This window comes from Struthio camelus, chromosome 3 (assembly GCF_040807025.1).
Source record: "Struthio camelus isolate bStrCam1 chromosome 3, bStrCam1.hap1, whole genome shotgun sequence".
In the NCBI taxonomy this organism is placed as follows: Eukaryota; Metazoa; Chordata; class Aves; order Struthioniformes; family Struthionidae; genus Struthio; species Struthio camelus.
Genome location: NC_090944.1, coordinates 82,046,984 through 82,071,454, shown reverse-complemented (window position 1 = coordinate 82,071,454; position 24,471 = coordinate 82,046,984). Strand labels below are relative to the sequence as shown.

At 39.8% G+C, this 24,471-nt stretch overlaps 1 protein-coding gene and 1 non-coding gene across 10 annotated transcripts; both read right to left on the bottom strand.

Moving 5' to 3' along the window:
* Window positions 1-1,254: 1,254 nt before the first annotated feature.
* Window positions 1,255-22,134, bottom strand: KATNA1 (katanin catalytic subunit A1). Of its 9 annotated transcripts, none has more exons than XM_068938767.1 (13): window positions 21,673-21,775; window positions 21,035-21,280; window positions 17,335-17,365; window positions 16,179-16,353; window positions 15,345-15,502; window positions 12,643-12,826; window positions 11,016-11,137; window positions 9,679-9,784; window positions 9,192-9,350; window positions 7,924-8,050; window positions 6,179-6,313; window positions 5,780-5,906; window positions 1,255-1,732 (listed from the first exon to the last, which is right to left on the bottom strand). In XM_068938767.1, the coding sequence occupies exons 4-13, from the start codon at window positions 16,347-16,349 to the stop codon at window positions 1,534-1,536; spliced, it is 1,488 nt and encodes a 495-aa protein (XP_068794868.1). In that variant the 5' UTR covers window positions 16,350-16,353; window positions 17,335-17,365; window positions 21,035-21,280; window positions 21,673-21,775; the 3' UTR covers window positions 1,255-1,533. The 9 variants fall into 9 exon arrangements, with proteins under 9 accessions (XP_068794868.1, XP_068794867.1, XP_068794871.1 ...); XM_068938766.1 differs by having other exon boundaries at window positions 21,187-21,280; XM_068938770.1 differs by lacking the exon at window positions 17,335-17,365 and adding an exon at window positions 16,799-16,943 and having other exon boundaries at window positions 21,187-21,280.
* On the bottom strand, window positions 21,994-22,064 carry TRNAG-GCC (transfer RNA glycine (anticodon GCC)). Its single transcript has one exon. It is a non-coding gene; the product is annotated as a tRNA-Gly (tRNA).
* Window positions 22,135-24,471: the final 2,337 nt, after the last annotated feature.

The following is a 24,471-nucleotide window of genomic DNA, read 5'->3' as shown; positions in this document are numbered from 1 at the left end:
TTCCTTCCTTCCTGGGTTCACCCTTGTCAGGTCCACTGGGGTATTCAGGAGCTCTCAACAATATCTGCACCTCAGCACCTTGCTAAAATGTCTCGTCACCGTGTCACTGCTGAAATTCTTCTTTCAGCATATCCAACTGCTCATGACATAGGAGTGAAGCTTAAGTACAGTAACAAGACTCTTTAACAGTGGCATTTGTAGACCTGTGTGCTGGGACTCACTTGCCTTCTACTTAGACTGCACATTTTCCTTTTCATGATCGTTTGTCCTTTTCATTTGCCTTGCAGCATCTGAAGAGACACATTAGCAGGAATTCAGCAGCTCCACTTTTGTATTACACCTATCTACCAGCTGAAACAAGTCTAAACCTATTTGGTTCATGAAGTTGCATGGAATTTAGCTGTAAACAGGACTACAGCCATCTGGATCTGGGGTGACCTAATAGGAAGAAACGTTTTTGAAATGTAATAGGTAGTTTAAAAGAGACGGGCAGAAGTGATGGAGGTCTCGGTTACTATGACCAGTAAAGTTAAATTCAGTAAAGTCTAAAATTATGACCTATGTGGTCACTGTCAAGTTGTCTTCAGGAGAACTGTTTCTACATTCCACTTGTCAAATAATGCAAAAAGAGAGTTTAAACTGTAAATCAATCACTTGTAAAATCAGAACTATAAGCAGGCCTCAACTGAGCACAAACATAGCATGCACATTGCTTTTATCAGTATAGCCTTGCCAGTAAAGACACATAGTGTAAACCAGAACTGTAGATTGGTAGGTCGGAGGCTGAAGTTTACAGTACAATATAAGGAAGAGAAAAAAAATATTTCAGAAGTAATGCCAAGGAAGTTTCCATTTTCTCTCAGAATTACAAGTAGACTACACCTCTAGCATGTGTCTGCACCACAGCTGGCTGCATGCAACTAGTTTATACTGACTGGATGAGTTTTAGTACTACTTCATAGATACCGTTTTCCAGTGATGATCTTACACCTTGCTTAAACCTTAAGTTGACTCTCGTAACTGTGAACAGTGCAAGGGCTGCTGTTCTAACTCTCAACCTTTGTACAGGCTCTTTAATAACAGATTAGAAAGAGTTTAAGGCTAGAGATCTCTAGGATCAGCTAGCAAATCTGCATAACTGCACCTTGTTCCTACCATTTTCTGGTTCTCAGCATCCATCAGTCACTTAGCAGGGCTAGTTTCTTTGGGGTTAAAATGCAGTTATTACACAAAAAAACCTCTGATGCAAAACTTACTAGAAAATTTAAATTTAAGTCGCATTTAAGAACCTTGAAGATCAAAGCAGATTCCATCAATAACTTCAACATTTGAAAAAGAGAGATAAAAAATAACTTTTGAGCTAGTTCAAGAAGAGCTAGAGAGAATTTGCATTTTAAAAAACATTTATTTAGGTATCTGTTGCTCTTAAATTTAATTACAAAAGTTAAAAAGAGCACTCAGTGCACTGACACACTACTTATTACTTCTGAAGCTGTTTTAAGACGTAAGGTGGCTTCTTCAAGATAAGACATCTCAGCATGATCCAAACTCAACTATCCATTTTTCATATTTTTCAATGTCCGCAGCAGATACAGATTTAGAAACCTTTTTTAAAGCTATTTCAAAGTCTTCCATAGTTGTTGGCATATGCATTTCATCTCGGGAAAGATTTCTTATTTCTTCTGGTGTCAAGCCTTCAATACGTCTTCTCATAGCCATCAATGATGCATCTCTATGAGAAACGCAAGAAAAAGTTACTGAGTAGAGGATGGTGGTTCAGCTGGTTAAACAGCTCAACATCAACATTGCAGTTTTAAGCTGCTGCATTCCACAGGATACAATACAGAACTGTGAAATGTCACGGGAGGATCTCTTTAGGTAGATGTACAGCCCCAATTAACATGCTATCCATAGTTTGCTAACGTTAGCCTCACTGGATCTTTGAACAGCTATCATACTAAATACACAAGCAGGGCAAATGAGGTAAAGATTAACTGATTTATCTAAGGTCACTCCATGCCTATGATGCAGCTGCTGTACTTGGCATTTTTAAACAGGAACAAGGTAAAGTAATACTTTCACTACTCCTACGTACAGGAGAAGTGGCTGGAAAGTTTCCTGGTCCAAAGAGGTGTTCTGTTGCAAAGAAAAAGAGGAGTCTATAGTACCTCCCTCCACACTATTTTCACAGGAAAGAGTTAAACTATGCCCTCTGCTTCTCAGACTTCTGGCCTCAGTAAGCATTAAGTGTCCTATAAAAGCATTGTTTTTTTGCTGTAATAAGCTTACTGACTGTAAATTTGGATTTCCAACACTAATACAAGTAGCAGCAGGTGATGAGTTGAACTGAATGCTTTCATAAATGGATAAGACAACGCTGAAAGACTAAAGCTCATACCACCTTACTATTATATAATTTATTACTGTAAGAAAATGCAACTAATTTGGTTTAGCAGTGAAAAATGATGGAAGGGTAATCCAGGCTATATTATAGCAGAAAATAAAGCCATAATTTTATTAGAAGGTGAGAATCCAAAGAAGCAAAGAGACTCAGAACAGCAGTCCTGCTGGGGAAAGGCCACAAACAAGTGTTATGCTTACATTTAAAAACTCATGGAGCATGAGCTAAGCTTTTTTCCCTACATGGACAAACTGAAAACCTATTAATCTGGGCATAATTAAAAAAAAAAAAAAAGGCAGGGATCAGCTGTAAAAATAGCAACACCTATAGAATGTAAGTTTACAGTACTGTTCTGCTATTTGCTTAACACTTACTAGCCTTTTAATTAACACCAGCTGTATCTGGGGCTGCCAACCCTGCTGGAGAACTGTACCTCAGACGATGGTGGCACTTCAAAAAAAAATCAAACTTCAGGTATTATGCCAATCAAGGGTCAAGCTACTGTCAAGCAGACCCCCCTTGACTGCTTCCTAGGAGGCATTAAGATGAGGAGTCTAGAGGTAACTCAACGAAGTTTTTCCCAACATGCCTTTCTGTGGGAAGAACTTGGAGTTTTATTTTCCTGATAAAGGAACTTGTATCACTCTCCTTTATCCCATGTCTTTAGGGACAGTTGTGCAAGTAACTTATACTTCCAGGATGATTTACAAAGAGGGTTTCAGCATATTCTATATCATAAATTCACTAAATCATCTTTGGCAATTAAAAAGCAGAACACAATAACTGAAAGTAGACACTTCAGAACAATAAAAAAAATGAACTGCCTTGTTAAACTTTGTCTTAGCCAAATGACACCATGCTTTGCTGTTATATCAGCATTTGTGAAGTAAAAGCTGATGTTAATCTGCAGAAAAAAATGTTCCATGCATCTAATTTGTCTCAAGTCATCAGTTTACCAAAATCAAGTACAGCTGCCACTTTCTTCAGTGAAGTCATTTTGCTGACAGTCGTTGCAGCATCAACTGCTAATGCTCTCTAGAATGCACCGTTTGTGTTTGGAGAAGTGCCAAAACTATATTCAAAAATAGGAAAACATCTACTGGAATACACAGTGAAAGCCAGTTCCGTTCCAAAGGCCTTTCAACCTTCACATTCTGCTCAAAACAATGACTCAAAGTCAGTTTACATAGATATCTAACATGCAATTTAGACATATTTTACATTTCCTGAGTATGGGTTTTTTTTTTTTTTTAAAGTATCATTGTCATTTTTCATGTTTGTGTTGACTGTTTATTTGTTCATGTTTGTGTGTTAACTGCACTGTTATCTCTGACTGGTTTTTACTCTGGCACAGCAAACTTAACATTTCATCTCGAATTCTTTAAGATAGGAGAATAATTTGAGCAAATCAGAGTTCTTGGCTTACTTTTTCCTAACTTCTGCTTATGTCACTAGCAAGTACTGTTACATTCTATAGATTTGGTCTACAAACTTTATCAAGTTTGTATATTATACTGCTGAATTATATACAAAAGTACTTTTAAATCGGCCACATGTCTTTTTGTCTCAATATAAATTAAACAGTCTTGTCTAAAATCTGTAAATACACAGGCTAATTTGTTACAAGTCATACACATCCAGACTCCACTTTTCTGGATTTCTAGTTGCTGCCACCTCAGTCATCTAAGCCAGCCACAACTGAAAGATCCATTAAAAAAAAAAAAAAATATATATATATATTTTATTTACTCAAATAGGCTTATGATAAAAAATAAAAAGCAACAATGTACATACAAATGAAATTCACTTAAAAATGTTACAAGTATTCTGATTTTTAAACAAATGTATTTGTATCCCCTGTAGTAAAAATTACAAATATCAAATGTTGTATCTGGAAAAGCAAATAGACTGGAGGAGACTTAAATTGCAGCTAAAATGCAAAAAGTAGCAGGCCAATTAAACTATTTTCTGTATAATGTGAACCTGCTACCACAAAGTCATTTCAAAGCACTGCACACACCTACGCAAAACACCACAAATTCATCCTTTAAACCTACAAATCTGTGCAGCACTGTTTCAGATCAACTAGTGTATCACTTCTCCTACACACTGTTGCGCCAACATAAAGCTCGAGGATTTTGAAAAGATGAAGGGTAAGGTTCGTTCAGGAAATAGCAGGGAGCCTGCAAACTCTTAGATCAGTCTTAAGTGACCCTGCTCATAGACCCTTTGGTGGCAAATTTGGCAAGAGGGCTCTCAAATTCTATTGGCACACTACAATACAGCATACTGTCCTCTGTTATGCTGACAAATGTTTGCAGGGCTGTATTATGAACGAGGTGAGAAACGGATCTGGGTTTGAGAAAAGCAATAGAGAGATTTTTTTTTTTTTTTAAATCCAGAACAGTTCTCTTGCCTGGTTCAAAGCACAGGCCCACAACAGTTGTGTTGGCACAACCTGGAGCTCCAGCCTTGCATTACCGCTCTTTTAGTGCTACCTCCAAAACCTGAAAGCATAGCTACATGAATACGGATTATATGACAGCAGCACCATAATAAGTTTGAGTTCTTGGAGTTCATTTGCTGCCAGTTCCATAGCTTGCCACCTCTGCAGCTGTGACAATACAGTTTTTTGGACAAAAACCAGACGACTGATATTAGTGTGTTAAAAAAAAAAGTCAAAAACTGAAAAAGAAAGGGAAGAGAGGGGAGGGGCGGGGAAGGCATTTTTAATCTGGATTATTCTAGTAACCCAGGTTATATACAATCATTTGTGGGGCTATTCTAATAACAGTAGTTAGGGGAAGAGGAGAAGGAGGAGGTAAAAGAAAACTTCCCAAGTCAGCCTCATCACTAAAGCCAGTATGTTAAGTAATTCTGCTTCAAAAATTTCATCGCACAGATCTTGGTACTGTCACACAAATATGGTATACCTTTTCTTCATGAGGAAAGAGCAACACTCCACATTTCTACTCAGTTATTCTGACCTCTGCCACTATCACCTCCTACTACTTCATCAGAACATCCATACGTATAACCTGTAGAGCTGCTGCAGTCGTTCCACTGAGGTTAAACTCTACCATCCTGTAGATGCTTCTTACCCAAGGAATTTGGTCTACATGAAGGAATGTGGAGTTTCACCTGCATTATGGTTCAATTAGATTACTATGTTACAGCTGCTCTTCATTATTATATGAAAATATCAAATAGAAATATAGGTAACTATTAACACAGTATTTCACCTCTTAGCTATACATAAATGACAGTCTATTCTTATCCAACAACTTTAACTATGTCAGTTTACTTTGTTACTTTAAAAACACTTTATAGTGTTATAGAGGTTATAGTAGTACTACAAATGATGCAATGTTAACATACCTGCATACATTGGTAATGTCTGCACCTGAATAACCCTCCATTTTCTCAGCTATATTTGCAAGGTCAACATCATCAGCCAATTCCAGCTCTCGCAGATTTATTCTCAGGAGCTCCTCTCTACCTTTTGCTAATCAAAGAACAGAAAATTAAGTCTATACAACCTACTTTCTAAAGAGAAATAAACAAATTTAAGAGGGGTAGGAAGAAGAGTGAGAAAAGATTCTGTCCTTGTTACAAAGGTAACGTTCAACACTTAGATTTAACACGATCCTGAACGCACACATGTATTTGCACACATGCATCAAGAAGATTATCAGTATTCATTCAGTTTTGGTTACCTGATCTTAAAAAGTTTTCATTTTGGTCTTTTCAATCCCTTCTCCCTGTAAAAGTTTATACCTGATGGTAGAGGAATGTAAATTCTCTTCTCTAGTCTCCGTCTCAAGGCTTCATCAATATCCCAAGGAAAATTAGTAGCAGCAAGTACCATAACCATCTTAGAAGGATCATCGTTTTCAGTAGCCCCTCCAACACCTGTGTTGGAGAAAAGAAGAAATAAAATTTGTGTTTTGTGAAATTGTATGCATAGAGAGAACAACAGCCACAGTTCTACTATATTAAAGCAACTACTCTATTGCACTAAGATATTAGTTTAGTTTTCCCTACACGTGGCAACTAGCAAGCAAAAATTGAGAATCAGTTTAATTAGGAGCATTGGCATAGGATGCACAAAGTGAGGAAGTTCCTCTCTTTTATAGCTGGAACACTTTTACAGCAGGGTTGTTTACATTTCTGCCACAACACTGTTTTGAATTTCACGCTAATGTCCTATAACAGCATTTTGGGGGGGGGGGGGGGGGGGGAGGATTGCGAACAGACCACGAAACAACCACCTTCCCCTCCACCCTAGCACATAGTTTTTATCAATAGCCATGCAAAAATGGCACTACTCCTCTCAAAGTTCTTTACTTCTGAAGTCAGGCCAAATGTTTAACATTCTCAGGTAGATTCTTACAAACTGCTGTTGGAGTGAATGTTCAGATTTGGTGCATTGAATTGTAACTTGTTATGGGCAGAAAAAAATACCTCAGTCTCTAAAGCACTGTGAAACTACTGCTATATGAAAGAGTTGCCTTTCATTAAGCTTGCTAGCCTCTGCATTTACTATATTTGCTTACAGTCATAGGATTGGGCTGTGGAATACCCTTTGTACCTAATCTGCCCAAAAATTTGCATGTAAAATACCACTTATGAGCATTCAAGTAAAAGGACTTCAAATAGTTGTTACTAATAAAATTAGCTTAGGCACATACTTGAGTTATGAGAACAGTATTACAGCTCTGCTGCTATTCAAAGTCAAACATAAAGGGGTAACGACATCAGAGAACCAAAAATAAATACACAAATCTTCTGACTTATGGAATTCTATCACAAATTACTCCATAGATTAGCACTTTTCAGTTGGTCCTTTCCTTCTCCCCTCTCACTAAAAGGGTATTAAAACAACTCCTCTGTAAGACTACTGGTTTCATCTGTGCACAATGTTACCTACTTCTAAACTTTGTTGTTTCGCTAAATATTAAGCGAATTGTTATAAGTTCACTCAGTATTTTAAAGAGAAAACTCCCATAGCTACTTCTGTATTTCTTTTTCATTTATATCTTTAGGGAAAAAGAAAAGATCCCGGAGAAGTTAAGCACAATGATTGCCTTTTAAGTTTAAATTGCTACAGGTCACAGTTGTTTTGAATCAATTCTCCAAAATCAAGTAAGAAGTAGGTGATATGCCAAAGAAAGATTTGGGGAGAAGGGGAGAAGAAGCAGCCGTCTTTACTGCTACAGCTGTACATGGACAACTAATACTCTTTTCTCCTGTAGTTTTGAAATCTTGCATTCTCCACTGAATCTTCATTATTCTAGGTGAGTAAAATATGGTTATGGCTCGGATGCAGAGAGACACTTAAATAATTGGTATTTTTTTCCCCTCCACACTGGCAGTTAAAATAGTGCATTTATATGTTTTTACCCCAATTTAAAGTAAAACTTTCAAAGGAACTGCATCTAAAAAATGAATGAAATTTGGATCTTCTCTTCCTTCCTCAAGTTTCCTCCAATCCAGAACTTCCCAGTTATCAGGTTACTTACCATCCATTTGAACCAGCAGTTCTGCTTTCACACGCCTGCTAGCTTCATGCTCCTCTGAAGTTCCCCTGCGACTACAGATAGAGTCTATCTCATCAATAAATATAGTTGTTGGGGCATAAAATCGAGCCTAAAGAAAGCAGAAGATAAAGCAGAAACAGAAATGGCAGGCTAGTTGCACTTAAACTGAGCTAACTAATGACACATTTATCCCAATGAATCGGCCCATAAGTATCAAACAATACCTAACTTTCCCCCTCTTTGATCATTTTATACAAATATAGAGCACCTCTAAATTAGTTAGTAACGCTTGAGCAGAATAGTGTTTTGGCAAAGTCCTATAACCAATGGCAAATATTTAATAAGGTTATTTCTACTGTGTACGACTGCTTTTACACGTATGATTTTGTGAAACCCATCACAGAACGTTTGGGTAAGAACTCAGTTAAAGTTAAGACCAATGCTAAGCTAGGATACCGTATGACTGAAGGATAGAAACTACAAGAAGAAAATCACTATCAGTTTCTGAAGTAACTGGTCAACTGCAAAGTAACCCTAATCATTCTGAAACATGAAGGAGGTCAAAGAGAAAAAGGTCTGCTATAATAAAAGTTTCTGTCCTAAAGCAACTGTGATTCGCTCCTTGTGTACATGCAGTTTTCATTGATAGGCATGATATTACTCGTACATTCTAAACTCATTTAATGCAGTCAAACCATATTGTAAAAACCAATCCTGAGTTTCCTGACTTTTCTGACTGCTGTATTTGCAACTCCGCTCCCCCACCCACCTTTCAGTACTGGACACCCTAACAAATACTGCATGTGAACCCAGTAACACACACACAGAAAAAGAAAAAAAACAACTACCTGCCCTGAGTCAATTCAAAGTGTTACGTGCTCTGAAGCCAACTAAGCACTCAATACCATCCGGAAGTCTGTTTATATGACATGCACAGCCAAAGCAGAAGCTAATCATTTTCTGGGCGAGATCCCTATATGAAGATTTACCTGCAAGCATATTCTATAGCATTCGTCAGCTTACAGCAAGCCATCTGTAATATAACAAACCCACCCTGAAAATAAAGTTGACCCTTTTTTCAGTTTTGAAAGAACTATTTACTAACAAAACAGATGTTTGATGTACATGGCCAAATCAGAAGTCCTGAAGTGTTTGCAGCCTGGAGAGCTTTTTTATGTTTGCTATAGATCCTACAGTTTGCAAGGTTTCACTATTCCAGAAGTAATTCTACTTTAAGAAAGTTCCATCACCATTTCAAACAGTAGACGAACAAGTTTCTCAGATTCGCCTCTGTATTTTGAGGTCAGTGTGGAAGAAGAAACATTGAAGAAAGTAGTCTTGCATTCTGTAGCTACAGCTTTTGCCAGGAGGGTCTTTCCAGTACCAGGAGGACCAACCATCAGCACACCCTGTTAAAAGAAGAGGGTCCCACTCTTAGGACAGGAATCCAAACAGAGATAACTTCACAGTTTGTTTATAGCATACTGTTAGAATACTAGATGTAAACTTTTGCTTTAAAAGGTACTCAAAGCTAAGTAATTAAGTACTACTGCTCTCTAGAAGCAATACCAATAACGTAGCTGAAGATAGTGTATTTATTTTAGCTAATAGCTTTGTTACTACAACCTGCTGTAATTTTTTTAATTTATACAATCCATGGAACACTTGTAATTTCTTGTTCCTCCAAGAGCCAATCTCAGAATCCTATTTATGATCACAAGATTAGATTTTTCATACCTTCCACGGTCTTCTAATTCCCTTAAAAAATTCTGGCATCCACATTGGTAAAACTACAGCTTCTTTGAGCAGCTTTTTGGCTTCTACTAGGTCAGCAATATCATCCCTGACAAGAAAAAAAGAAAAAGTTGTTTGACAGATTAAAACAGGCTGCAAAAGAATCAGTTCACACCTCGATTCAATATGCAACCAAATGCACTGTTACGTAATGGCTATTTTGCAGTTTAGATTAACGAGGTGGGTGTGTTTAAGTTCTAGTGGGACAAGCCTGCAACTATGGTTGACATCCAATTGGTAGACTCCACCAAAAGCAGGTGCGTGTTGGGGGTGGGGAGGAGGAAACATCACATATTAATTGTTTCATTAAAGCATCACTGCTCTTATTCACAGAAGGAGAATAAGCAGGATATGGCAAGTTGAGGTAAACTTACGCTAACCATAGTTGATGCTTTCTGCTATGCTCAGAAGTCGTTACTCCAGAAACTCAAATAGCATCTTTCATCATTAAGAGAACAATCTACTGAAGGTCAGTAAACAGAGTTGAATTAAGAAAAATTTGTAGAATTCATTTTCCCAAAGTTGTAAGATTTAATACACTTAGAAACTCTATATGCTGGTCTCATTTTCTCGAGGGGAACTCTAAGGGCATTCCACTTACCAGCACACGTCAAATAATATTCCGGTTACAAAACGTACCTCGTTGAAGAATTAGTTTCAAGTCTCAGTACAAAAACTGAACAGTATATTTCATATTAAACCGAAATACATGCCAGATGTGCATACAAATTTGAGAGTGGTTTTTTAAGCCTTCTTCATTTGCCAGAGATTTTTTGCTCATTTAATCTCCACAAAACCACCTAAGCTCAGTAACGTTCTAAACACAAAACCACCTTTGTGTAAGGTTTAATACTTAACACATTTACGTAAAGGCACTGACATGTGGTTGTATCTTATACTGATGGTCACAGCACATCCAGAACCAATTCAAAGGGATCCTATACTGCCATAACTTCTCTTTCATTTGGTTTTTGATACTTGTGTGCCAAAGAGACACTGGGAGACAGTAGTTTGATATGCAGCAAAAGAGCATTTCATTAACTGGCTTCAGGATTCTTTTGGACAAGTATGAGAAGCTTTGTACGGCTGGGACGATGGCGGGGACCAAAGTTCTAAGAAAATTCAGCTACACAAGTTCAGTTGCCTATTTAATGAGTAAAGTAAAAACTGTAGATATATTTATAGGTAGGTATGTAATAAAATATGTGATTTTTGTCAGATTGTATGAGAGTAAAAAGGAGCAACAACTCAAAAAAAAACCTAACAGTATTCAAACTTACCATCGAATATTGGGATTTTGAGAAATTATATCTCTTTCCAAAGCTTCTACTAAATCTTTATCATACCCAGTACCATCAAATTTCTTTGGTTCAGATTCTGAAATCTCAGATGTGGATTTGTTCTACATGAGAAAGACACAGCAGTGTCAATACATAGCAACAGCTACGTTACTGATAGATTTGTACATCAGGTCCACAATAGCATTAAGTTTCTAGAAGAAGGCAATTCAAAACAGCACCAGAATTATGAGGCATCTGAATTACTGTTGCATTGCAGTATCTGTGCAGTTTACCATGCTTCTACACTGCCTTGGTCCTATTTCCTTCTCCCCAAAGCCAGCATATTGCACTGATGCAGTTTCTTTGCTTCAGTAGGTAATCAAAGCTACATACACCTATCCCAGCCTAGTGGTGTTCTCCTCTGCTTCCTGAGGAATCGAGAACTACCCAAGGTGACCACGTGGGTAGGGAACATTCTGTGGGAAACTGGATTAGAATGCACCACTCTAAATCGCTAATACACATTGGTATATGGGACAAAAAAAAAAGGGGGGGGGAGGGGCTTCCATCCACAGGATGAGCACAGGTGATCTGTGGGAAGACCACAAAAGACGAAGAAGACAAAAAACAGAAGCATGGACTGGAACAGCAGAGTAGCTCTGCAGTAGATTGCAAGTAAGGAAGACACAGCTGAAAGGACTCTAAAAAAACAGTTCCCCTATCCCATCTCTGTGTGTGTATATCCTTAGTGACCAAGGATTATCACACAAAGAACATGATTTAGCTCCTAGTAACTAAAAGCAGTAGTTTTACATAGGTGCCCATTTACACCTGGGTAGTTCATACTATATCCACAGGCATACTATTTCCACACCTTATCACATCAAAAAGTCAAAGGCGCTAACAAAACCCCTGTTTAACACCGGTATTTGATTTATTCAAATTTTGGAAGACTACGACACAGAATTTAGAACCTTCAGTATGATCTCTTATTTTGGTCATCAACTAAATCTATGAAAACTACGGCACAGGCAAGAATTAAAATATTCACTGATTACAAAGACTACATCATAGATAGTTCTCCCTCATTAACTGTATTGGGTCTTTGTTTTAAGCTGAAAAGACGCTGGAGCTATTACTAGATTTAAAAAAAAAAAACACAAAAAAATCCACTACCTTTCAAAATCAAGTAATTCCTGAAAACATGTTTTCTAGTACATGCTTTGGAACAGGTGAGTCAGTCTTAGACTAAAATATGCAAAAGCAATACAAGAACCCACAACGAGCTCGCTCCATCAGGCTTGGTTTCAGCAACTCAGAGCTCTAATTTTAAACAACTATCTCCACACTGTAGTATACAAGCCCACATTTACAAAAGAGACAACTAACTTCTAGTCTTACGGAAGTTCTACCAGATAGTTTTTTATTGACTTTTTAAATTAATCCATTTTATACCCTCCAGTCATCAATACCGTCCGTAAAGCAAAGATACCTTACAAAGCAAGATTCATATCTGCGCACTGACTTGGAGAGAAGAAACATCTTACAGGCATCTAATTTTGTCAGATTCTCAACATTAAGCAAGAATCCAAGTCTCAAGAACTCATTAAGTTATTTGCGAGCTTACCTTCTCCTCCTTTCCTTTCATTTGTTGATCTTTCTTTTCCCGGCCGCGGACTGCCTTCCCTTTTTCGTTGGGATTTCGAGAGGATGGGCGGTGAGGGCCTCTGACTGCTGCACTTATACGATTATTGTGACCTCTACAATCACTGCATGGAGCAGACAGACGTTTTCTGGGTCCTGGCGAAGGTCTAATCAGTCATAACACACGCAAAAAGCCTCAGTGTGAAGTTACTGGAGAGTACTATATAACCACATCATTTGGTTATGAACCGTAAAAGTCATTTTGCTCAAGATAAAAATCTATATGTATCTGCATATATTTCACTCACCGAAATTAAAGGTGCCGCCAATATTACAGGTTACCATACAGAATTATGTAGGTCAAACAAGACTAGACTTATTTCCAGAAAGCCACTGAAAATTCATTTTTCCACCAGCTCAGGCCTCATTATTTGCTTAAAACAAGCTCCTAGCTTTGCTTATTATGTAAATAAAAGTAATCCTGGTTAGCTTAGAAACCACAGAGCTTAGAAAACACAGAAAAGGAGCTTAGAAAACACAGAAAAACCAACATATTTTCTCCTTACCACAACTGTCCTCACTCTCTCACCCAAATGAATTAAAAGTTCTCATGAATGCCAGGCTTATTTTCACTTCCTTCAAAGTGAAAGTGTGGGGGGGGAGGGGGAGGAGAACCTGGTCTCTCCCATCATTGCCGATTGTTCTATTGTTGGAGTAGCTCAAAACTACATAAAAGAATAGCTCATTTAAATGTAACTTGCAAACTTTCAGATTCTAGTTTGAGATAATTTTGTGCATTACTTCATTTCACTTTAAAATAAAAATAATTTACTTATAAAAAGCATTTGTGAAAACCAATCCAGAGCTCCTATTAAGATCTCCAAAGGAAAACATATAGTATGTTTCCTGTCTCCAAAAATTCTCTTCTCAGAATTTCCAGTTCAAAAAGACCTCCCACACACAAGAAGTCATAAAAAATAAAATGTATACTTGGATGTTCTATTAAAATTACTAGGTTGCTTTGAGAATCAAACTTTTATAAACACATAGCATATGAATAAACCAGTATCATGACTGGTATAACAGATTTCATTTCAAGAACTCTGTTTCTTTTCCCATATGAATCTGTTACTCTTGCCGATTCACGTGCTTAAAATCTTTTCAAATTAAAGTCTTCCCAGTCTCCAAATGGAGTATCTGCCTACCTATACATTTATTATTAACAGGCCATCAATACTTAGTCACTCTGAATTCTACCCCTAAGCTCAATATATAGGAACAATCTGTTTCCACATTCAATTCCTTCCTAAATTTGTGAGCTCTGCTTTCTCAAAACAGGAATTTACAGAGATTATTCCAACACCACATAGCCTGAGTTTTCACCATAGCTTTTCATATTACCTCATTCCAATACTTAACCAGGTAGCAAATAAATGGAACAGACACACAGTTCTGTCACTCCAGTCTTTCTCTTTTTAGGAAAATTTCTCTCTCTTCTCTAGAAGGTTTCAAAACATTGGGAAATTCTTACATTCCAGAGCCTATTCTTCTACTAGGTTTTTACCAAAATTGACTATCAGCGTTCAAAAGTTATTATATGAGCTAGATGGAGAGACAGTGTGATCAGGTAAGCCTCATCTCTTTCAGAAAGCAGCAAAAACACAAACCCCAAAACAAAAAAGCCCAAATCACCCTCATTAAAGATTGAGGTTATTAGTCTATGAGAAACGACTTGTCAGAGGCTCAAGAAGCAGTTTGACAGCTAAGCTGATAGCTGCTAATAGCTGCTGATAGCTGCTTTCTGCCAAAAGGCACAGTCCCACGTCTGTCTTGCATCACCCCTGTTTCCTTCCTCATGCTACACTGGTGTTTGTTAGATTCCCCCAGCTAACCAGCTCAGGCAGCTAACTCATAAGGAAAAAGGAAGGGGGAAAAAAAAGAAAAACTCAAAACAAAACCACATACCTAGGCCTGCAAAACAGTTAAGGTTTTTTGTTTGTTTGTTTGTTTGGTTTTTTTTTGGCCAGCTTAGCATCCCGAACCAGCTAATCGGTGCCAGGAAAGAAGAAAGCAAAAACACTCAGGCAACTGAGGAGAGTAGGACTATTCTTTTCAGCAGCACCTATCTTGTCAAACCACATCCCAGAGCCCTGGTTTGACAGGCACTAACCCAGCATAATTCAAAGCTGCTTCTGAAAGAGGCAGGCTGGCCTGCAGCTGCTTGTTCCCACCACCACCCTTTAGCTTACGCTAGGGTAACTGACCAGTTTCTGAAGATCAGGGAAGCAACTTGCGATACAAAAGAAACTGAAGGTAGACACTTAGAGATTTTACTGTTACTTTGATAGCTCTTCCTTATCCTCTTCACATCAACTAAATGAAGACTCATTGTAAAGCTGATGAGGAGTGAAATTCAGGAATAAAGCTGAATTTCCATGTAGCAACAAATTTATCTTAAGTCAGAGTGCAAAATGAAGTGCGGTGACATTAGTCAAGTCTACAAAAGACAAAAGCCCAAAATGTTTCAAAGCAGCATCTCCTTCACAGTAAATAGGTAGCAAACTGCTGGTGTTTGTAAGTACCGTATGCCCAAATTCCAGAATCAAAACTACACATGAGCAGACTGAAGTCGAAGCACGCTTTGCCCTGATAAACATAAATTTAAGTCTTCAAGTTTCCTCTTACCTACGTTCAGCAGGTACTGGCAAAGACCAGACTTCTGCATCATGAGCTGGTAATTCTTGTTGCGAAGCTTTCAACGGAGTACTGTCTAGCTTAAAACTCTCTAGTGTTTTCATTATATCTTTCACGTGCTTAGCTTCCACACTTATCTCCTGCCAAACCTGATAAGAAAATAAACAGTAGATTAAGTATATTGCAAATAAGTTTGTAACAGTCTTTTCAAAGCCTATGTGATTTCTGGCTGGATTCCACAACATTTCACGAGCTAGCCTAATCTACTGCACTAAACATGAATAACGCACATTAGATATCAAGAACATTTTTCTGTCTTCCTCAGTACATTTAAAGAGCAAACAGATTTAATACCAGAGACACAGAGTGCTCTGGTAGTTTTTGCTTATTAAGCAAGTACAACCTAATGGACTGAAGAGCAGTGAAAAAATGCCATTTTGTGTTATGGTTAAACTAACACAGTAGCCATAACTCAGCTTCTGCTAAGGATCTATAAGTCACGCTATTGAAATACTGAGAGAGAAGTAAGACCATTCAAGATAACACCAGCCTAAAACTGTAACATAACAGGCGCATTCATCAGCAAGAAACTGAGAAAACAGACTATGCACTGCCTGCCCGCCCTCCCGCCTCCCGAGCTGTGTTCCATTGCCTATTTTGCCAGTGTCAGAGCAAGAAATCTCAATGCACACTTAAACTGTAGCATTACTATATAGACTTGTTTATCAGAGAACTGTGAAGATATTGTTCCGGTCGCCATGAACTAAGCACATTTTGATAGTTTAAGACTTTCCCCTCAAAGTGTCCCAGAAAAGGATTATTTACCTGTTGCCATTTCTGTTGTAGATACGTATCTCTGACAGAGTAGAGGTATTTATTCATTTGGTCAAGAACTCCCTGGTAATAGACCATTGCAGAATCATAGTTTCCCAGTAAAGCATATTCACGGGCCAGCTTTACATTCTCGCTAATCATAACAAGGCTCATGTTCAACATGAAGCTGAAGGAGGCAAGGAATATTTATATTAATAAAAATACCACAACCCAGGAACAGAACAGATTTTTACAACTGTTTTCATATGATCATCACCTCACTAAGCCTATGAAAATATAGAAGCAGAAAGTAAATTGGTTAGAAAAAGTTTCTAGAAAAAATGCAGTCAATCTAGAAAGGGAACTGTGCTTTTCTATTACTAGAGATGAAATGTGTCACTTCATAAAATTTTTTGTGCAATGAAGACTCTATTGGAAAGCAGGTACAAGATACGCAGATTTACAGTACTTTCATGAGCCACAATTGCATATTCTCTGCCCTTCTTGTTTCTAAGATGAGCAGACATTTCATTGCTAGCACTACAACATCCTCCATTCTATATGACATACTCTTTAAGAAGTGTCCTTCCACCAGATGCGTTAAGTTTTGTTAACTTTGCGCGTTGCCTTACCATGCCAGGTATATGAGTGTGAAAAACACTAATTCTTCATTAGTTAGATTTTACAGTTTTCCAGTTTTACGTATTTTTTCTTTGAAACACTAAATATCCATTTTCGTTGCCCTGCTTGTCCCTTCCCACCACCTTCATTATTACCCTTAAAAAGAAAGAAACATGACAGATATTGAGTGTGCTAAAATATCACTGAAAGGTAAGGGAAAGCCAGAATTAAACATCTACTGTGTGGCTACACACTTTATTTAACTTATTGCTCAAATCATGGCATTTCTCCCACAAAGTGTTTTTTGGGGAGTAGACATCATGGAATGGGACCACTTCCATTTTGCAGCATTAGCAGAATCCAAAGTTTAGATTAGAATAGCACAGAATTATTACATATACAAATACAGTAATAGGTAGAAGCAGCAGACTTATTCTTTCTGGTCCAGTCATTGTCCATACGGGTCCTCTGTTCTTATCCATTACTTATACCTCCCCATCCCCTTCCTCTCCAATATCTGTGCCAGCTCTACTTCAGTTTCTCTTACACATCAACTTCCCTGCTTCACGCCAAGCTTCCTAGGAACAAGCACAAAAATAAAATAACCAGATAAACAAGCCTGCAAGAAGGTCTTCTTGTTCTCATTTTAATACCTGCACCCAGTAACAATAAGAAAAAATTGCAGACAAGCAGTTACTGCTAAGCCCTAGGATGAAGCATACTTGATACAGATCAACTATTTAAAGAATGTAAGAGGTACTAAACTCACACGCGCAGTACAGTCTTAAGATTGAAAACACTTCAAGACCAGGTCATGGTCAAATCTGGACACATTATCACAGGCTTCAGAAATCACACTTTGCATACCAGGTGATCCATTGCTAAATGTTAAGTCCTTGTTGTAAAGAGGAACTGCTAAGTACAAATACACTGTAAGACTTCCATCCACCCTTCCTTTTTTGTTCTTTTCCCTCCCTCCTCAAACAGTTCTATTCTTGGATATACAGCTGATCCATTCTTGAGCCAATATCCTCTTATTCTTCCTTCCTTCCTTCCTCTTCATTGCTCAAAGTTACTCTGAAGCAGAGAGCTACTGTGAAAAATTTCAGTCCAAATGGCAAAGCTTTGGCAATAACACAACTGAAGATAGGCCTTATTAACAGGTCATGAAAGGAAAATTAGAGCATCAGTATCATCAGCTGTGCCTATAATCACATTCTTCGCTAGTCTCTTCTCTCAGAGAAGAATTCCAGTCTTGTAACACAATTTTCACACAGACATAATTAATTTTTTCCACCCTCTTTACTTTGGCAACAACATTTTACATACGTAGTAAAGAGCATTTTGTACTGCTTTCCAGTCAGTCTTGGTGCACCCTAACAGCCCACACCCCTCCTACCTTCACTGACACACAGAAGTGGAGTTGAGTTTGGTATCTCGCTATGGTAAGAACCTACACTGTATAATCTCAGCCTGGCCAGAGACTCACTGAACCAGGCGCAATGTCGTCTACAAGTTGATATGTTTAATGGGACCAGCAGTTACAACGACTACCACATCCCAGACTAATTAGGCATTGGAGATGTAATTTGACTTTGGAGCTTTGTTGTTTTTTTACTTCAGGAAAAAGGGCCTGAAGATGTTCGTGTGTGTGATGATCCACGCAACGGCTGACAGATATTACTATAGGTTTTTACTGCTATATTTAGGAGCAAGCTTTCCCACTCATGCTCATCTTACCAGATACACCTGTTTGCCTGTCTTGAGAATTCTAACTGATGACTAACCCTGCTGAAATCACAAGTTGAGCAACAAGCTAATAAACATTTTAAAATCAAGTAATAGCAAGTTACTAAAGCCAAACTAGACTTTCAAACACAGTGAGAAGTCCTATATAGCTTTTTACCCTGAATGTTCTTGAGCAGCCCGAGCAGAAAAGCAAGTCTGTTCAAATATCCATACGAAAAAGCTTTTAAGAATAACCTCCTTTTGTAAAGGAGAAAATAGCAAGAATGAAAAGAAACAAAAGAGCCTAGGTCAGAAAGCCTGGAAAGCTTGGGTCCAGAATCATGGTAATCCACATAACAAAAGAGTAAATGTGATTTTTAGGAGAAACATTAAAAAAAAAAAAAAAGAGAGAGAGAGACAGGAAGGATGGAAAGAAAGAACAAACACAGAAGGGGTAGTAAAGACGCACGAGAATTTAGTTTAAACTAGCAAAACATAATTTAATTTATTGCTTCATGTTGAGTCGTAAGAGCAACAGAGTTTAAAGTGGCTTCCAAATACAAGCCTCTTGTGTAAAAAGCAGGGCAGAATTAAGCTGCTGCCTCTGCTTGTGTCAGGACATGCCACTGCTGCTGCCACTCGTGCACAGGCAGTGTTAGGAGCTGATATACTAATGCTAGGCTACAGGCTTACTGCACATGTAACTGAAGACGCTGACGCACCTCGAAGACAGGAGATATGGAATTAGGAGTAGCCTGGACGGGATGTGTGCAAGAGGCATGAGTACGTATAAATCCGGCGTTAAACCAGACCAGAATCAATTTAAAAAAACAATACTGAAATAATCTAATCTTGAATTCCGTAACTGTTTTTACTTTAAAGTATTTACAAATACCTAGAACTACCACCTAACAGGATGTCAAAACAGCAAGACAGCCCTTATCAATTATGACCATTCCATGAATCATACGCAGTGAGGTTATCTATATTCTAACAGCAACTAAAATAGTAATGAGCTTCTGAAGTTTACACCAAACAGGGCAGAACACAAATAACCAAGACATTTTGTCTTATAAATGTAAGTCTACACTCTATAGACACACATGTACTTACCCCCCCCCCCAAAGTAAAGGCTTTTGTTCAGTACACTGACTATGAATATTTATAGTTCCCAGAGATAAATGCAATAGAAATTCATCAAATTCCTCGTCTCAAAAACCCATCTCTAGTAGCAGAATGCATTTCATTATTTATTCCAAGCACCTAGAATACTTCTAGAGCCTTGAACAGGCAAGAACAGCATGCGTTGAAACCTAACAAAAGTTCAAGATACCTACATCTTTCAAGAATCAAGTTTTGGAACTTATTTTTGTATTGTAATTTTGCGTTGTATTTTACAGATAATAACTCTTTAAAGTCATTTTAAGGCTATCAAGCATCCAAACTTGTTCACATTCATTCAGTAAGATTTTGGAAACTGATTTTGAAGCTGAGCATGATCTCAATCTTGTTTCACAAATAAATCCCACACAACACAAAAGATTGATATTCAGATGCTGAGAGGGAAGATTAAGATCGGGGCCTACCAGTTACTACAGAGATCCATCAGCTGGTCTGCTCATTTAGAGAGGAGCACGAATGGTAAGAGAAAAGTATTTCAGAAGCGTGCTTCAGCACACAACCTGGATGTTTGGACTATGCCAGAGCCTAAGTTTTGGCATTGCACACATTTCCATTATTTGATGTCAAAGCCTGCATATCAGACTGAAAGCAACCATGAAAATTCAAAAAGTTCAGCAAATCAGAAGAGATGCAGAAAACAAAAGTAACAGCTTTCAGGAACCAGTTTTTGCTCATGGAAGAGTGGCCTGTGATTGGACTGTATCACCTGAGTTCCCTTTCAGGTTTAACAACCTGCTTTAAAACATACAATCCTAGCAATAGTTGCTATCAGCAGGCAATTATGTTAACTACTTCGGAAATATTACAGTTGCCAGGCTTATTGGATATTAAACTGTTTCTCATTTACTTATTACATTTAACAGAAATGGTAATGAAAGGAAAACATCAGCAACCATGAACATAAACATACTTGGTTTTCTGTTTACATAGAGGAAAAATTCATTAGATTGTAAGATAGACAAATGCTGTTGGCAGACACTTTCAAGACTGTGTCTTTCAAAAGCCTCTTAAAATCATATCATTTACTCGCTGCTTAACAAGGGCTGGCATTTTTTCAGGCTGTATTAACATAAAGAGCTTCTCACTTAGTAAGCCTGGAAGGGTATGCTGCAGAATGGACTTCCAAAATTGATGCCTACAGCTTCCCTCTGTTAGGGGGGAAATCACTGGCCTAATTTCCAAAAAGAAAGTTTACATGGCTTTAAGAAAAACGGGGGGGGGGGAGGGGAGAAGTGAGAAACACAGAGCAAAATACAAGAGACACTAGCTTCCCACCACATCAGCGCATCTAGGTTCATTTGCTAATGGTAGCAGCCTAACGATTAGCAGCCACGCACCTGCAGAGAGCCAGTTTTCAGTGGTTTTAAGGAGAACACGATGACGCTCTGCGTGACCCCGAGCACGTGGAAGTTACAGTTATGACATAAGAGCGATAACTACAGCGTAACGAGTCACGGAGGTCACGACACCAACCCCCGCGGCAACTCACGTTCTCCAAAGCGGCGGACGGTCTCTGGGCCGTGCGACACGGCAGCCAGGTTCATCCCGCTGCCGGCCGGAGACCGCGGGCGGGCGTCAGGCACCTGCCGGCAGAAAACAGCGGCGCTTCAAACCCCGCGCCGAGACCGCGCAGCCGGAGCCCGGCCGCGGCTCTGCTCTGAGTGACGACCCCCCCCCCCGCGCAACCTCCCTCTCGCCCCTAGCCCCGTCCCGGCGCAGGAGCCAGGCCGACGAGGCAGGCTGCCTTCGTCGCGCCGCGCCGGGCACAGGCGCGCCGCAGGCGGTGGGAGGAGAGAGGGGCGCCGGCGCCTCAGGCAGGCAGCGCCCCCCAACCGCCCCCAGCGGCGCGGGGACGGTTGGGCAGCGCGAGACCTCCGGTAGCGGCGGGGGGGGGGGGGGAAGGCACCAGCCGCCTGTCCGCCAGGAGACACTACCGCGGCCGCGATCCCGCCGCTGCTCCTACTCCCACCATCACCTCCTTCTCCTCTTTTCTTCTTCTTCCTCCTCCTTCTCCGGCCGAGCCCGAGCCGCAGACCCGCCCCGCCCCCGCTTTGCCCGCCTCCTGCCGCCGCCAGTTTGAAGGCAAATCCGGCTGCGTCACTTCCAGCCAGGTGCCGCGGCGGGGAAGGTGGTTCTGGCGGGGGAGCCGGGCTGATGAAATGTCGGCGTCCGAGGATTTTTTTTTTTTGGTCTACTTTAGCGTTCTTACTATAGACGTCGGTGAAGTCGTGTTTAAAAAAAAAAAAAAAAGTATGAGTGTGTTTGGGGCGGGAGGTAGAAGAAAAAGAGGAGCGGCTGCATTGGCCGGGAATCGAACCCGGGCCTCCCGCGTGGCAGGCGAGAATTCTACCACTGAACCACCAATGCTGCTGCGGAAGAACTCTCCTGCCTCGCTCGCTCATGCCCAAATCCCCCCGCTGAGGCGCGCGAATCCAGCACTGCGCCTGCGCCGCCGCGGCTTTTCAAACGGTCGCGGCGGGGCGGGCTCGCCCCGCCGCGACCGTTTGAAAGGCCGCGGCGGCGGCGGCGGTTGGGGGCAGAGGGCGCTTCGCAGGGGCTGGGCGCTCGGGCTTTTCGGTTGTGAAGCGACTGCAGGCAGGGCCGCTGAGGTGGGCGGCCACAAAACGGCACGAAATGCTCGGCAGTTGAAGCCTTTGCCCGCGCTGTGTGAACGCGTAAAAGCCGAGGAGTGAAATACATCCCAAAATGTATTTCGAAAGGACTTTTAAAACGCCGCCCCGAAGAGGAGGTATGAAAGCGAACAGAGAGTTAAAACGTCGTCTCCAGAACTGTTGGCGTTACTTCGTCAAGAGAAATACAAATCGGAGGAAGCGTCTTTTATAAATCATCTTTGACTCGGTAGTGGCCTTTTGCATCATACGTGATAACTGCTAAATGCCTGCAGCACATCTTAACTTACAAATAAAAGCAGTTTAAAAAGTATGGACCTGCAGCACGGTACGGGAGTCACCACGCACAATATAGCCATCTTTTTTTTTTTTTTTTTTTCTGTCTCTCCTTTCAGACTGCTGGCTCAGGCACAACCGCATGGCGCAACGTCTGGGCTTTCCCACACTGCGCTCCACCCAGCCGCAGTTCTCCCAAGAGACCTATGTTTGATATTGAGATTCCGGGGACAAATATGTTTTTCACATGAACGGCCTGACTTCCTGTCCTTCAGCACTTAAATATGAAGCAGCAACAAAGTCATTTAATCAGAGGTTTCCTCTGACACATTAGCTTCATCCGAAAGCCTGTGGACTAGTCATGTACATGCAAATTGATTTAGTTAACCGTGTGGAGTCCGCTCTTTCTTGTTATTCATTAGCTTGATTTTGTTCACATTTAGGAATTGACTTAAAAATCAAATTGATATTAGTATTTCAGATACAAGCAAAATTCCCATGAGGTTTCAGGCAGGTTCAGTGCTTTGTACAGTTCACAAAGCTCTGTCAACTTCCCAGTTTCGGGTCATTCCATTTCTACTTTTTTACTTATTTTTAAGACAGCCTGGATTTCTTCTCGGAGATATAGAGGCATTAGAAGAAGTACAATAACGCACAATAATTTGGCCATCTTAAAATTTTTAATTATAGTGGAAATATTGTTATGAGATAGCACTTAATTTAAAAATATTTTTAATGTAAGATCATGCTGAGAGTCAGTCTGAGTTGCCACAGATGTAGTCTGAGAGCAGGGTATGATTCTACACGTAGGGGGAACAATCATCTAGCCAAAACCCATACCGATAGCCTTCCTGATGATTTTTCAGCTTTTCCTCTCACTTGCCCTGACAAGGTGTTATAGCACATGAACTCCCAGTGGCAGGAGGTGGAAGGAAGGATGGCACAGTGCTGCAGACAGGCCAGAAAATAAGTTTATGCCTTCAAGGAGGAAGGATTCCACCTAGTGAGGAACCAAGTATTACCAACACAAACTGCAATAGCCAGCGGACTGAGTAGGAGAGCTAAGATCAGCCTGCAAAGAGGAGTTGCAATAAGGTACTTTCAAGGATGGGTTTTGTCTAGCGAAAAGCACGTACACGTTTCTTCCACAGAGCTTGCACATTTAGTGCTTTGTGACAATCTCCAAATCTTCAAACTATTACAAAGGGTGAAGTTCTGGGAAAGAAAATGCATCCTGTACTACAGTGCTTAGGTTCAGTAAGCCACTTTGGAAGGCTTGTCCTTGGATAGAGCGCACCAGATGGAACAGTAACCCATCACTTGTCTAAATAGACTCAGTTGCTTAGCAACAAATAGGATCTAAAGGTTGGGTCCAATATAGCAGGTTTATGATAGTCCATTAGGGTGAACTCCGAAGACCTGCAGTGTTATGTAATCTTTTAATTATCACCTCCGTTCTTCCCCTTTTATTCCTATAATATTTATCTGTTTAACGTTTTTGAGCTGTCAACTGATTAGCCTGGCCCTCTAATGAATGTCTGAATTTAAAGCAACCATTTCTACATGGCTTTAGCTGTAAGATAAAACTGTCAATGTGTTTCTAAAATTATCAGTGCTTATTTTATCATATCACCTGAACCATATGTGCTGGAGGGATTACTTTTCTTTGGTTTATCAGTTGTTAATGTACAAACAGTAGCGCTATGCTTTTGCACAAAACCAAGGTAGAAGAATTAAGATATAATATAGTCTGCATCTACATCAGTAGTTTTAAGATGTGCACTTCCAGGCGGAGATTTCCTCAGACTATTCCCCCTCCTCCCCATGAACATAAGTGCTGGGATTTGCTATATCTCTAAAAGGAATAG